Consider the following 13,979-nt stretch of genomic DNA (forward strand, 5'->3'; position numbering starts at 1 on the left):
CAGTTCCCGTCAGGCCCCACCCTCACTCGAGAGCCCTCGAGCTCGGGGAGCGCCCGGGTCCCTCCGGGGGGGTTGGGTGGGTGGAGGGGGCAGGAGGGGGGGCTGGGGGGGTTCGGGGGGGGTTTGTTTGCGTGGAGCTGGGGAACGGAGGGGCTGGCACGGGGGTGAGTTACGGGGGGGGGGGGGGGGTTGCACGGGGGGGGCTGCACGGGGGGGGTTTGCACGGGGGGGGTTGGTGCACGGGGGAGGTGTGGGGCAGGGTTTGCACGGGGGGGGGGCATTTCCTGCTACTTCATTTTCCCTGAAATGGGGACATGGAGGGGGGGGTGGGGGGGGTGGCAAAGACCACGAGACCTCAACACCCCCCCCCCCTCCCTCCACCCGCACCTCAATGCCCCCCCACCCCCCCTGTACCCCAATCCCCCCATCGATGTCCCCCCCCAGCACCCCAATGTCCCCCCCATTCCCCCTCCCACCCCAGTGACCCCAATGTCCCTCCCAATCCCAATGTCCCCCCCCATCCCACTGCCCCCCCAATCCCCCCCCCAATGTCCCCAAACCTTCCAGGGAGGGGTTCAGCTCCCCCTCCCCCCCCCCCCCCCAAATTCCATTCGTTTATTTTCCTAACGAAATAATTTATTTTTTCTGATGGGTCCAACACCCCCCAACGTTTCCAAAGGCTCCGGAAAACCCCGGAATTTACACCCCCCCCCCCAAAATGGGCAACTTGGGGGAGGAGGAAAAAAAAAAAGCCAACCAAAGGCCCAGGAGCTGCTCCTGGGACAGAGACAGAGCCTGGAAATAAGAATTCCTCCTTCTCCCCCGGCTCCAAATCCGGGGGGGTCAATTCAAAAGAATAAAAAAAAAGATGGGAAAAAACTCAGGGGGGAAAAAGCAAAAAAAAAGCATAAAAAAAATTCCAAGTCCCCACCCAGGGGGGTTCCCTGTGCAGCTGGAGAACTGAAGGGATGAAAGGCTGGAAATACAAATGAAGGAAAATTCCCAGCTTTGGGATGGGCAAAAAATGGGAATCAAACCCCAAGCCCAGCGAGGTTTGGGCTGATGCCCGAGCAAGGAGCAGACGGGGAGGGGCTGAGGGGCTCCTGTGGCTCTTCTTTAAATTATTTCTCTACAAAAATGTCCTTCCTGCAGCTTTTTGGGTTTTTTCTTTTTTTTTTTTCCTTTTTTTTTCCTTTTTTTTTTTTTTTTTTTTCTGAGGAATGCTGGTGGATCAGTGAATGCCAGGAAAAAAAACTGGCAAAGGAGGAGGGGGGGACCCGGAGAGGTTGGGATTTTCCTTTTCCAGCCTCTTGCCAGGTTAGTGCATCTTCATTTCATCTGTTTTGTTTTTGGAGGGATCTCGTGTCTCTTGGCCTTCAGGCAGGTCCCAGCAGTGCAAAATTCCCAAAGTTTTTCGGGTTGATGTGTAAAAAAAAAAACCAAAAACGGGAGGGAAACCAAAAGCTCTAAAAGGCACAAAAAGGGGGGGAGGAAAGTGGAAAACAAGAAATCAAATTGAAGCCGAGCTGGAAGTGTGGGTTGAAAGAAAAACCCAGGTTTGATGGGTTCTGCCTCCTCTTCAACGTTTTCCTGACCCTTCCTGGCTCCAAGGGAACACAATCCGTGGATGTCTGGAGGAGGAGGAGGAGGAGGAGGAGGATGAGACCTCAGCACGACCAGAGCTGAAATCCCATTTTTTCTTTTTTCTTGAGGTTTTCACCTTTTTCCTTTTCCCCTTCCTGGGGGTTTGGAGCAGCGAGTGGCACAAATCCACGGGGTGGTGGCAAATTCCAGCTCCTGTACCACCCAGATCTGTGGGTTTGGGTTTTTCTCCCTTTTCAAACCCCCAAAAAATCCAAGATTTGGGGGGGTTTTTATCCTGTTGGCTCCGTTGCTTCATCCAACGCTTCTTGAAGACTTGGAATGCTTCAAAAATCAGGGTTAGGATGTTCAAAAAGCCAAGAAAAAGGGAAAACCCCCAGTTTTCTGGTGTTGCTTCACTTGGAGGTCGTGGTTCTGCAATCCCAGCTCCTGGTTTTGTCTCCCCCACAAAGAAAAACCCCAGGATCTGACGCTGATGGATCAAAAGGGGGTGGGAAAACCCCCCTGGAGTGGTTGGAGGGAAAGGAACGTCTGGGTTGGTGGCTCTGCCCGGATCCAAGGTTCCAGAAGGTTTATAAAAGCAGAAAGCTGGAAGAATATTCCCCCTCTGGTTCATCAGTTTGGTAGAAAAAAGGAATAAATGGGATTTGTAGCTGGCGTGGCCTCCACTCGGCTCCGTGTTATTGCTGGAGGACGGGGTGGGGAGGGGGGGTTGGGAATTGCTGCCCTATCCGAGGCCTCAGCTTGGGGATTTTGTGCTAAAAGATCCATTTTTGTTCAACTCTTCGAGGTAGGAAACAAGAAACTTCACCCCCTTCATCCCCAAGAGAGGGAGAGAAAAGGAATCCCGGGAGCGCTCGCCTCCGGCAGGGAGGGTTCTGGGGACAAGGGATGGGTTGGGGTTGGGTAGGGGAGAAAAATTCCCAGCTGGAGGCTGTGGAAGAAGAGGAGGAGGAGCCCAAGGTCCTCTCTGGTGGAGTTCCCTGTGCCAGGCTCCAGCTCCAGGAGGGAATAATTGGAGATAAGCCAGGTCCAATCCCCTGGGTGGTGCAAGAAGCTGGCGCTGCTTTGGGATCCTCATCCCAAAAACTCCTTGGAATTTGGGTTCTGCCCCCAGTGAGGGGGATGGAGATGTTCCTCATCCCTCAGAACCCCTAAATTCGGGTTCTGCCCCCAGTGAGGGGGATGGAGATGTTCCTCATCCCTCAGAACCCCTAAATTCGGGTTCTGCCCCCAGTGAAGGGGATGGAGATGTCGCTGGGTGAACATGGAGCAGGTCTAGAATCCCAGGTGGTGACAGCAACCCTGAAGTCCCCCCAAAGGGAGGGTTTGGAATATTCTCCAGAGGTGGTTGGAATGTTTCAGGCCAGCCCAGAGGAGTTTGGGCTGGGAGGGCTGAGCCCCAGCCCTGTGGGCACCTCTCACCTCCTCTGGCTCCCCAGGAGGCGGTGAAGAAAAAGGCAGGGAAGGCAGAGAGGGGGCAAACCAACCCAAAACCAACCAAACAAAAAAAAAACCCCAACAAAACCAAACCAAAAAACATCCGGATGAGGGAAAAGAGCACCAGGGGTTTGCTCCTCATGGAACCAGAGGGGGTTTGGGGTGGCTCTGCAGCCTGAGGCTCCTCAGCCCGGCGCTGGCGTAGCCTTCGTCGCTGCAGACGCTCCGGGGGCTCCTCCGCTCCTCGGAGTCGCTGGGGCTGCTGCTGCTCCAGTCCAGCTCAGCAGGAAGCTCATCCGTGCTCTCCACATCCACCTCCAGCTCTTCTAGGAGAGGAAAGAAACCACAGTAACCCCGGGGCAGAGCCAGAGTGGCTGGGGAGGGAGCTGGGAGGACTGGTGGAGAACTGGTGTGCCCGGGCGGCTTGGCTCAGGGAGTGTGGGCAGCAGGACAGGGAGGGAATTCTCCCCCTGGACCCAGCACTGGGGAGGCCTCACCTGGAGCACTGGGAGAGCTCTGGGGCCCTCACTTCAAGAAAGCTCTTGCCCAGAGAAGGGCAATGAGGCTGGGAAGGGGGAAAGTCTGATGGGGAGAGGCTGAGGTGGTGCAGCCCCTTCAGAGGGGACCTTATCACTCCCTACAACTCCCTGAGGTGTAGTGTGGGGGCCAGGCAGTGACAGGAGGAGAGGGCACAGCCTGAAGCTGCCCCAGGGGAGGTTTAGGCTGGATATCAGAAGCATTTCCTCATGGAGAGGGTGATCCATTAGGCACTGGGATGGAGTGCCCAGGGAAGTGGTGGAGTCCCCACCCCTGGAGGTGTTTAGGGAAAGGTGGATGTGGCACCAAGTGCCATGGGCTGGCTGCTGGGGGGTTAGGTCATAGGCTGGGCTTGAGGGGCTTTTCCAGCCTCAATAATTCGGGGATTCTGTGAAATGGTGAAGTGAAACTCTGGCTGGTTCCCCGTGGGCTCTCACCTCTCTCTGAGTCGGAGCGCTCGGAGGACAGGGTGGAGCCAATGCTGTCCATCCTCATCCTCTCCATCCCCAGCTTCTCCAGCTGCCTCCTCAGGTGCCTCTGCTCCCTCTGCAGCTGCTCAATCTGGTGCAGGGCTTTCCTGTCATAGTCCTCCAGCTTCTGCAGGGCATGGGAGAGAAGACAGAACACACCTGAGACATTGCTTTGGACCTCAAGGTGAGCAGGAGGCACTGCTGGGCTGCTCCAAGCTCCAGACCTTGAGTCATGGAATGGTTTGGGTTGGAAAAGCCCTGGGAGCTCCTCCAGCCCATCCCAGCACAGCCAAGGCCATCGTGTCCCTCATCATCCAGGGCTCTGAAACCCCTCCAGGGATGATGGGGACTCCAGCCCTGCCCTGGGCAGCCTGGGCCAGGCCCTGACAACCCTTTCCAGGCAGAAATTCTTCCCCAGCTCCAACCTAAACCTCCCCTGGCACAACTTGAGTTGTGCCCAAAGTTCCTCTTGTCCCATCCCTTGTTCCTTGGGAGCAGAGCCCGACCCCCCCTGGCTCCAACCTCCTCTCAGGGGGTTGCAGAGAGCCACAAGGTCTCCCCTCAGCCTCCTCTGCTCCAGAATCAGCACCCCCAGGGCCCTCAGCTGCTCCTCACAACTTCTCCAGACCCTTCTCCTTCTGCTCCACACCCTTCCCCAGCTCCCTTGCCCTTCTCTGGACACCCCCAACCCCTCAGTGTCTCTTTTCTGACCCAAAACTGAGCCCAGGATTGGAGGTGCAGCCTCAGCAGTGCCCAGCACAGGGCAATGATCCCTGCCCTGCTCCTGGTGGCCACCCCAGTGCTGATCCCAGCCAGGATGCTGGTGGCCTTCTTGGCCACCTGGGCACACGCTGGCTCATCCTCAGCCCCTGCTGTCCAACCCCCAGCTCCTTTCCCTCTGGGCACTTCCCAGCTGGAGCATTCCCCAGCTCCATTCCCCTCTCTGGACACCCCCCTGCAGTCACAAAGTCTCCATCCAGTTCTCCCCCTCTCACCTCCAAGCAGCCACATCCCACCCCAAGGGACCAAGAGGAGCTCAGAACAGAAAAGGCTAAAACATTAATTTTCCCCTTAACCCTTCAAGCCCATCCCATCCCCCGGGGCTCTGCACCCCCTCTGCTGTGTCCCAGGGGGTTCCCCCTCACCTTGATGTGGAGCTTGGCTCTGGTGAGCAGGCTGAGCGTGGTGTGTCTGCCCGCCTCGGGGCCCAGCGGCACCAACCCCTTCAGCTTCTCCAGGCAGCGCCGCAGGTGGGCACGTCTGGGGACAGGGACAGACAGACAGACAGAGGTCAGACACACGCTGCCCAACAGGAATCCCACCCCTCACACCACGGGGAATCAGGGGATTGCTTGGTACAAGTCTTCAAACCCTCTGCCGTGCCCATAAACGGGGAGAAAAGAGCAACCAGGGGCCCCCAAATCCCAACTCCAGCTGCTGGGATGCTTCCTGGTGAGGAGCTGCTTGAGACCTCAACTTTTTGGGTGAGAATCTCCACTTTTAGCCTTTCTCCTCCTCCAAACTGACCACAGGGATGCTGCTCAGTCAGCTACTCCACTGATGCCCTGGGAAGTGCTTCCTTCCCTTATTTTTAGGAGGTTTGGGATCCTTGGCACGAGCAGCTCGGGTCAGGATAAATCCAAATCCCCCAGGAACGCTGGCTCTGCCCCAGGAACCCGATGGAAATCCCTCCAGATCCCCCAAACTCAGCTTTTTTGTATTCTTTAGCACATCAGCTAGCACTGAGGGAACCTTGGGGAAGTCCCTTGGTCTGTGGACAACCCAGATGTTCCCACCACGGGATGATTTCCCCCCTGTTCCTCTCCCCAGCCCCAAGATTTAGGTCACGTTCTTGGACACCAGTTGCAAAACCCACAGTGGAAATCCCGCCCCAGCTGCAAACTGGGGTTTTGCAAGTTCCTGTCCAGCTTGTTTGGGGCACGACAGGAGCCACAGCATCTCCTGACAAGGCAACCACAACGTGTGGTTTTCCCTCTGTCCAGGAGCCTTCCCAAAGATCGTTTTCTGAAGCAAAGAAAAGGGGTAAAAAGCTCCTGGAGCAGCTGAGGCAACGATTTCCTGGTGGGATCCCAGGTGGAGGAGCCAGGCCCCGAGAGCCACGGCACCAAAACCCAAACCCTTGGCTATAAAGAAATGAAAAGGCAGCCCCTCCTGTGCTGCTGGGCTGAAAAACCCCAACCCAACCCCAAAGAGCAGCAAAGCCCCAAACTCTGAGCAGGGTTTCTCAGCTGAGTCTGTGGATTGCACAACCCCCAGTGGCACCCGGGGTTTCCGCTGCGAGGGGAAGGTGGGGAGTGTGGGTGCCAGCACCCTGCTGTGGAACCTGAAAACCTGGGGGGATCCCACTGAATACAAAAATAAAAAAGGAAAAAAAAATTAAAAAAAATCGAGCTTAAAAAGGGGTCGTTTCACCAGGCAAAAGGTTTTCCCAAACCCCTCGCCTCCTCCCATCACTTCTGTCCTTGCTGCTCCTGAGCTTGGTGCCAGGGGGTAAAATAAACATCAAGTTTTGGTGGAGGGCAGGAGTGGGTGGTTTGAGAGGAGAAGGGGAAAAAGGGAGAAGGAAGAGAAGCATCAGACACTGACCCCCCAGCTCCAACCCCCCACTCACCTGTTCTTCTCCATCTCGTTGTGTGTCGACCTGCAAACAAAGCAAAGCAGAAGTCCTTAACCCCTCTGCCTGCTTAGGTCCATCCCAATCAGGATTAATGGGTGATTCCTGGAGGATTTGCAAAGCCCGGGGGCTTTCTGAGCTGCTGGTGGCTTAGGGGGGGTGAAAAAAATAACGGGAGGGAGAAATGAGCAGAGAAAGGGCAAGAAAAGGGGTGAGGAAAAGGGGAAGGGTTTAAATCCATAAGGGGAGGGGGTTTTAAATCCATAAATTGGAATTTTAGAAGTCAAAAGTGAGGTTTTTATAACCAAAAACCCCTTTGGAATCAGGATGTTGATAAACTCTCACAGAACCTCCTCAGAAAGCAGAAAACTCAAAACTCCTCCTGATTTTCAGACTCAGGATGGGTGCAGGAGACACCTGGGGAAGTCCCCTCACTGGCAAAGCTCTGACCCGGCTGATTTGGGTAAAAACCCATTAAATGCCCCAAAGAGAAGAGGTGGAGAAGCCACAGCCTGTTGGGATGAAGCTCTGGAGGCTCCCAAGGCCTGAAGGAGGAGGCAGGGCTGGCCCCGTGGGATGCTCCTTCCTCTCCTCCTCTTCCTCCCCACCTTCCCAAGGGGATCCAGCCCAGATCCAGTTATTCCCAGTTCCAGCTCCCCAAACCCAAACCCACGGGATTCCAGGGCAGAGACTTCTCTGGTTTATCCCTAACCAACCCCTTCCAGGATCCTTCCCAGCAGGAGAGGGGCTTTGTTTATCCTTATTGCATCCACAATCTGCTCCCAGAAAGGTTCCTCCAGCTGAGGGATTGGAATTCTGGGGTGGATGAAAAGGGGGCAGACCCCAGACCCCCTCCTGTGCCCCCAGACCCTTTTTTGCTGCTGTGCTGCTGCCCGTACAGGGAAGGAGAAACCCTAAATCTGTCCAAAAAAAGGAAAAAAAAACCAAAAAATGGGAACGTGGAAATGGGAGCTGCTGGAAAGGAGCTGGGGAGACCCAACCTCCTCCTTCGGGAGCTCCAGAATCCCCACCCGGGGGGACTCAGCCACATCTGGTTGAGATGTGGGATTTGGGATAAACCCAAAAGCCCTGGGTGGGAGTGGCTGTCCCTGAGGTCACCACCTCACCATGAGGAGTTTGTTCCTGAGTGGGAAAATGTGACAGGTCTGGTGACACGGGTGCTCCTCCCTGGGCAAACAGGGCAGGAGGAGGAGGAGGAGGAGGAGGAGGAGGAGGGAGGAAGCAATCAGCCAACGCCTTGGGATGAACCCACTCAGGATTTGGGGTTTCTGCCCCTGTCAGGGGGGGTTGGGAGCCCCCTCCCCAAAAGTCCCACCCGGAGGATGTCTGAGTGATCCTGGTGGGAATAATCCAATAATCCCCCCCCCAGGGAGTTCAGTGTCTGGCAGGGAGCTGGAGGGGATCAAGGGGATGGGGAGGGATCGACCCGTGAAAGATTCCCTGGAAAGACCCAAACCCCGGGTGGGACCTGCAAAGCCAGGGGGATCCCAGCCCATCCCATGGGGATGGATACAAAGGGGATTCACCGGGGATTCTGAAAGAAGTGGTAAAAACCCCGCAGAGCTGGGGGGTGAGCAGGGAGGAACAGCCCCTGGGGAGGCTCCGGGTGGGTCTCAGGGGGGGGATTTTGGAATTCCCTTTTTCTGCCCGAGGAAACGAGGAGGAGGAGGAGAGGGGGGAGGAGGAGGAAGAAGAGGAGGAGGAGGAGAGGGACAAGGAGGAGGAAGAGGAGGAGGAGGAGGAGCTGGTTCCACGTGAGCACGGAACAGCCCCATCCCCATCCCCATCCCCATCCCCATCCCATCCCCACCCCTCGGGCTTTCACTGCCTGAGGAATCAGCCCCAAGTCCCGGGCTCGCTGTCCCCTCCCTCCCGCCAGCCCAGGGGGTGGCAGTGTCCCCAACCCCGGGACACCCCTCCCCGGGACCCCACGGGAGGGGACAGGAGGGTCCTGCCAGGGGGGGTCACTGTCACCCACCCGGTGACACCGGGACCTTCCCGGGGTGACAGGAGGGTCCCAGCCCCCGCCGTACCCCACGCCGCGGGTGGCACCAGCCCCGGTCACCGGGTGACAGGGAGGTGTCCCCAGCCCAGGGACACACCCGGTGACACCGGGACACGGCCCGAGCCGAGCCCGTGACACCGGGACCTTACCGCACCCCCGGTACCGGGTGACACCGGGACCTCACCGGAACCGCTCCCAGGGTGACAGAAGCCCCGCCCCCACCCCCCGGGCTCTGCTGACACCGGGTGACACCAGAACCCCACCGGGTGACACCAGAACCCCACCGGACACCAGAACCCCCCTGTCAGCCCCTTCCCTCCCGGCCCTGCCAGGCCTCGGGGCGGACGGTCCCGCAGCGAACTCCCCGGTTCCTCCCCGATTCCCCCCGGCCCGGTCCGGTCCTGGCCGTTACCTGCTGCCACCGCCGCTCCTGCGGGCCCGGAGGCGGCGCCGCGGGGTGTCCCGGACCGAACCGCCCGGCAGCACCGAGGCGTAACCGTGCTCGGCTTCTGCGGGGAGACAACGGCGGGGGCGGAGTTACCGGGGGGGGAGCCGGTACCGGGAGAGGGGAACCGGTACCGGGAGGGGGGAAGCCAAGGGGAGATGGAGAGTAGAGCGGCGAGAACCATGACTACGGAGAGAACCGGTACCGGGGCGAGGGAGGAGGCAGCACCGGAGGGAGAGAGAACCGGTACCGGGGGTGGGAGGGCTACCGGTACCGGTGGGGGGGGATAGGTAGCAAGGGGGAGGTGGACTGTACAGCCGGGGCAACCGGTACCGGGCGGGGGGGAAAGGAGAACCGGGGGGCTGGGGGAGGGAACCGGTACCGGGGCGAGCGCGATCGGTACCGGGGGGTTCGGCAGGGTTCGGGTGGGGACGCCCCGGTACCTCTTTCCCGCCGTTCCAGATACTCGGCCGCTTCCAGCAGCAGCTGGATGCTGAGCCCGCCCTGGGCCGCCATGGCTCCGGGCGCTGCGGGCCGGACCGGACCGGGCCGGGAGCGGCGGCAGCGGCAGCGACAGCGTCTGTGTCCGGCCGCTCCCCAGGCCCCGCCCCCTGCGCGCTCATTGGGCGACGCCCCCACGGCCGCCGCCGCCGATTGGTGGGAAGGGGAAGGAAGCCCCGCCCATCGGCGGCACCCCTGGGAGTGCGATAGGGGGGCCGTGCCCCCGGGCCACGCCCCTCGCTCGCTCTCATTGGTCCGAAACGCCACGCCCGCCCGCCATTGGCCCGGCCCATCGCTTCGCCCCGCCCCAACCCAACCGCCGCGCCCCCATTGGGCGGGGCGCCCGGCACACTGACTCACTTCCTGCTCGGGCAGCCAATGGGGAGGCGGGAACGGGAAAGGGGCGGGGCTACGGCTCCAGCTGGGCCCGGGGGGGGGGGGCGGGAGGACGGGGACCCCCCAGGACAGGGACCCCCCCGATGGGACCCCCCCAGTGGGACCCTCCCGGGCTGAGACCTCCCCTGGGACCCCCCGATGGGCCCCCAACCCCCCCTTGGGAAGTGGGGGCCCCCCGGGGCCCCCCCATCCAACTCCCTCCCTGGGGAACCCCCCGGGGCAAGGACCCCATCTCAGGACAGACCCCCCCCCCTCCCCGAGGGACCCCCCCAGGCTGCAGCCCCCTCCCACCCAACCCCCTCAGCTCCCCCTAAATAAAGAATAAAGACCCCCCCAAGCTGGGAGCACCTCACAGACCCCCCCAGACAGGGGGAACCCCCCAACCCCCCAAACCCAGTGGGGGGGCTAAGTCACCCCCCCCCCAAACACCATTGGGGGCCCTCAGAACATCCCTCCCCCTCCCCAGGTATTAATTAGGAGAAGGGATTAATTAGCAGAGGTTGGAAGGTGAAGGGGGAGCAGAGACCTGGCTGGGGGGGGGATTAAGGGGAAAAAAAAGGGGAAAAAGGAAAAAAAGGGAAAAAAAGGGAAAAAAAGGGAAAAAAGGGATTTTGTGCAGCAAAGGCCTGGGGGGTGCTGTGATTTATTGATATAAATTGAATAAATCTGGGACACCCGAGGAGAGGGGGGGGTTGGGGGTTGGGGGGTGGGGTGGGTTCTGCCCCCCCCTCCTGTCACTGAGTTATAGAAATAAAAGGGAAAAGATCCCGAGGGGTTGAGAGCTGGGGAGGGACACGGAGCAGGGGGGGGGAGGTCAGAAACCAGCAGGAAAACGGGAATTCCAGGGAATCCACCCCAAATCCCAGCTCAGGCGATGAAGTCGAGGGGTCTGTTGAACCCCCCCTTCCTGTTCATGTACTGCCTGGGGGAAAAGCACCAAAAACCCTCGTTTGGGGAAAAAAAAACAACAACTTTTCCCTCCAGTTTGATAGAACCAAATCAGACCCAAATTGGGCTTTTCTTGCCCCAAAGCAGAAGCAGGGGGCAGGTGACAGCCGGGGGGGTGTCCCCTCCCCCAGCCACCCCGTTCCTCCCCTCTCCCCTCCCAGAAATCCCCTTTTCTCCTGAATCCACCCCAAAACCCACCTGTACTTCCTCTTCTGGGAGACGTTGATGGCGTAGGCATTGGCAGCCCCCTCCACCTTCTTCCCCTGGGGGAACCAAACAAAGGAGACAAACTATCCCCTCCCCCCCTTCCCAAAATCCAGGCTTTTCTCCCCAAAAGGAGCCCTGCCCCCCCCTCACCTTGGTGGTGTCGAAGGAGGCGAATCCCATCAGCTTCATCATCTCGATCTCCTCCTCTGTCTTGCCCTGCAGATCCTCCTCTGGGGGAGATGATGAGGAAGGTGGGGAGGGGGCTTTGGGGGGGGGGGTTGCCCCCTGCCGAGGTGGGAATGTGGGGCTCAGTGGGGTTCAGTGGGTTCAGTGGGGTTCAGTGGGGTTCAGTGGGGTTCAGTGGGGCTCAGTGGGGCTCAGTGGGGTTCAGTGGGGTTTGTGGGGCTCAGTGGGGTTCAGTGGGGTTCAGTGGGGTTCAGTGGGGCTCAGTGGGGTTCAGTGGGGTTCAGTGGGGCTCAGTGGGGCTCAGTGGGGTTCAGTGGGGCTCAGTGGGGCTCAGTGGGGAGCGATCCCCCCTCACCCGTGATCTGCCGCTCCTTCCCCTTGGCATCCTTCGGGTCCTTCTTCTCCTCCTCCCGCCGCTCCTTGGGACGCGGGGGGGAGGAGGATCCCGAGCGGTGCCGGCGCGGGGGGGGGGGACCTGAGTGTGGAGGGGGGGCTGGGGACACCGCTGTGGGGTTTTGTTTAGGGGGGGTTAGGGGATGGCGGTGTCCCCAGCCCTCACCTGGAGCGCCGGCGGTGCGGGGAGCGGGAGCGGCTCCTCCGCCTCTCCCGGGATCGCGACCGCTCCCGGCGCCGCCTCTCCCGGTCCCGGGAGGTGGAGCGGGAACGGCGGCGTTCTGCGGGGAGGAGGGAGCGGGGGTGATGGGATCTGGGGGCTGTTTTGTGTCCCCCCCTCTCAGCAACCCTGGGGAGAATTCCACCGTCCCCACCACCCGGCAGCCCCCTCCTCACCCAGCCCCGGGACCCCCGGGAGGGGAGGGAAAGGAGAGGGAGGAGGAGGAGGGAAGGAGGAGGGATGGAGAAGGAAAAGAGGGAGGAAAAGAGGGAGGAAAAAAGGGGGGAGAAAGAGAAGAGGGAAAAGGAGGAGGAGAAAAGAAGGACAACGAGAAGGGGAAAGGAGAAGAGGAGGAGAGGGAGGAAGAAGCAGCAAGAGGAGGAGGTAAAGAAAAGAGATGGAAAAGAAGAGGGAGAAGAAGAGAGAGGGAAGAGGAGAAGGATGAAGAGGAGAGGAAGAAGAGGGAGGAGGAGAAGGGAAGAGAAGGGAAGGGAAAAGGAGACGGGAATGAAGAGGAGGGATAAGCAGGAGATGGAGAAGGAGAAGAGAGAGAAGAGGGAGAAGTGGGAGATGGAGGAGAAAGGAGAGGAAAGGAGGAGAGCGGGAGGATGGAGGAGAAGCAGGAGAGGAGAGAAAGGAGCAGAGGGAGCAGAAGGAGCAGAGGAGTGGGGTGAGGAAAAGAAGAGAGAGGAGGAGGAGGAGGAAGAGGAGGAGGAGGAGGAAGGAGCCTCTGCCCCCCAAAGCCCTCCCTGCCCTGGCGGGGCTCCCCGGGGCTCTGCCCGTCCTGGGGCTGGGTCCCCCCGGCCCCTCCCGCTGTCCCCCCCCGTGTCCCCCTCTGTCCCCCGGTGCCCCCTCCCGCTGTCCCCGGCCCCCCCTGCTCTGCCCCCCCCCCATCCTCTCCCCCTTTTCCCCCCGTGTCCCCTCTGCCCCCTCCCGCTCTCCCCCCGTCCCTGTCCCCGGTCCCTTCCCCCCTCTGTCCCTCCCCGTCCCCGTCCCCCCCACTCTCCCCTGCTGCCCCCCCCTGTCCCCTGTCCCCTGTCCCCCCGTCCCCCGCTGTCCCCGCTGTTCCCGGTGCCCCCTCCGCCCCCTCCCCTGTCCCCGGTGCCCCCGGTTCCCCTCACCCCTGCGGGGGGGGGAGCGGGACCGGCTCCTGCCCATGGCCGCCCCTCCGCGCCGGTCCCGCCGCTTTCCGGTCCCTCACCCGCCTTTCCCCCGGCAACCCGCACCCGGCAACTTCAGTTCCGCAGCGCACACGGCCCGGGAGGTTCCCCCGGGGGGGGGCTGAGCCCCTTCCCCAGCGCCTGAACCCCCCGGCAGAGCCCGATCCCATGGATCCAGCCCGTCCTGACCCCCATCCCATGGATCCAGCCTGTCCTGAGCCCCATCCCATGGATCCAGCCTGTCCTGATCCCTCTGCAGAGCCCCATCCCATGGATCCAGCCTGTCCCGAGCCCCATCCCATGGATCCAGCCTGTCCCGAGCCCCATCCCATGGATCCAGCCTGTCCTGACCCCCATCCCATGGATCCAGCCTGTCCTGATCCCTCTCCAGTCCTTTTCCCAGCCTGGAGCATTCCCAGGGCTCCCTCTCACCCCTCAGGCTCTGCACACCCAAACTGGGGGGTTATTCCCATTCGGGGGTCACACAGCCGGGATTGTCAGACTGGGGGGGTCCCCCAGCACCCCCAGCACCCCCTTCCCTCGCTGGATGAGCACCCATCTCCCTCCTCTCCTCTGGGGGCTGAAGGTGAAATTCGGGGGGTGCCCAGCACAGGGATTGCCCCTCAGCCAGGGACACGGCCCTGCCCCAGACCCACCCAGAGCCTGGCTGTGGGCTGGGGGATTGGAAAAGGGGTCTGGGGGCTGGGGCCGGGCAGGGAGGAGACCCCAGGGATCCATGGGGTGTCTGGGATCCTCAGCAGCCGTCCCCCCAATGTCCCCACGCTGCACAGGACATCCATGGGAGGGGGGGAA

General features: G+C 60.7%; 2 protein-coding genes across 4 annotated transcripts; both read right to left on the bottom strand.

The window, feature by feature from the left end:
- Nucleotides 1-1,346: 1,346 nt before the first annotated feature.
- On the bottom strand, nucleotides 1,347-9,735 carry MXD1 (MAX dimerization protein 1). Of its 2 annotated transcripts, none has more exons than XM_030464140.1 (6): nucleotides 9,599-9,735; nucleotides 9,123-9,219; nucleotides 6,682-6,711; nucleotides 5,195-5,309; nucleotides 4,017-4,176; nucleotides 1,347-3,368 (listed from the first exon to the last, which is right to left on the bottom strand). In XM_030464140.1, the coding sequence occupies exons 1-6, from the start codon at nucleotides 9,669-9,671 to the stop codon at nucleotides 3,181-3,183; spliced, it is 663 nt and encodes a 220-aa protein (XP_030320000.1). In that variant the 5' UTR covers nucleotides 9,672-9,735; the 3' UTR covers nucleotides 1,347-3,180. The 2 variants fall into 2 exon arrangements, with proteins under 2 accessions (XP_030320000.1, XP_030320001.1); XM_030464141.1 differs by having other exon boundaries at nucleotides 1,347-3,365; nucleotides 9,599-9,717.
- A 958-nt stretch (nucleotides 9,736-10,693) lies between these two features.
- SNRNP27 (small nuclear ribonucleoprotein U4/U6.U5 subunit 27) lies at nucleotides 10,694-13,197 on the bottom strand. Of its 2 annotated transcripts, none has more exons than XM_030464102.1 (6): nucleotides 13,128-13,197; nucleotides 11,953-12,067; nucleotides 11,749-11,868; nucleotides 11,358-11,437; nucleotides 11,199-11,263; nucleotides 10,694-10,974 (listed from the first exon to the last, which is right to left on the bottom strand). In XM_030464102.1, exons 1-6 carry the CDS (start codon nucleotides 13,162-13,164, stop codon nucleotides 10,867-10,869), a joined length of 525 nt encoding a protein of 174 aa, XP_030319962.1. In that variant the 5' UTR covers nucleotides 13,165-13,197; the 3' UTR covers nucleotides 10,694-10,866. The 2 variants fall into 2 exon arrangements, with proteins under 2 accessions (XP_030319962.1, XP_030319963.1); XM_030464103.1 differs by having other exon boundaries at nucleotides 11,749-11,865; nucleotides 11,951-12,067.
- Nucleotides 13,198-13,979: the final 782 nt, after the last annotated feature.

Source organism: Calypte anna, chromosome 22, assembly GCF_003957555.1.
Source record: "Calypte anna isolate BGI_N300 chromosome 22, bCalAnn1_v1.p, whole genome shotgun sequence".
Taxonomy (NCBI): domain Eukaryota; kingdom Metazoa; phylum Chordata; class Aves; order Apodiformes; family Trochilidae; genus Calypte; species Calypte anna.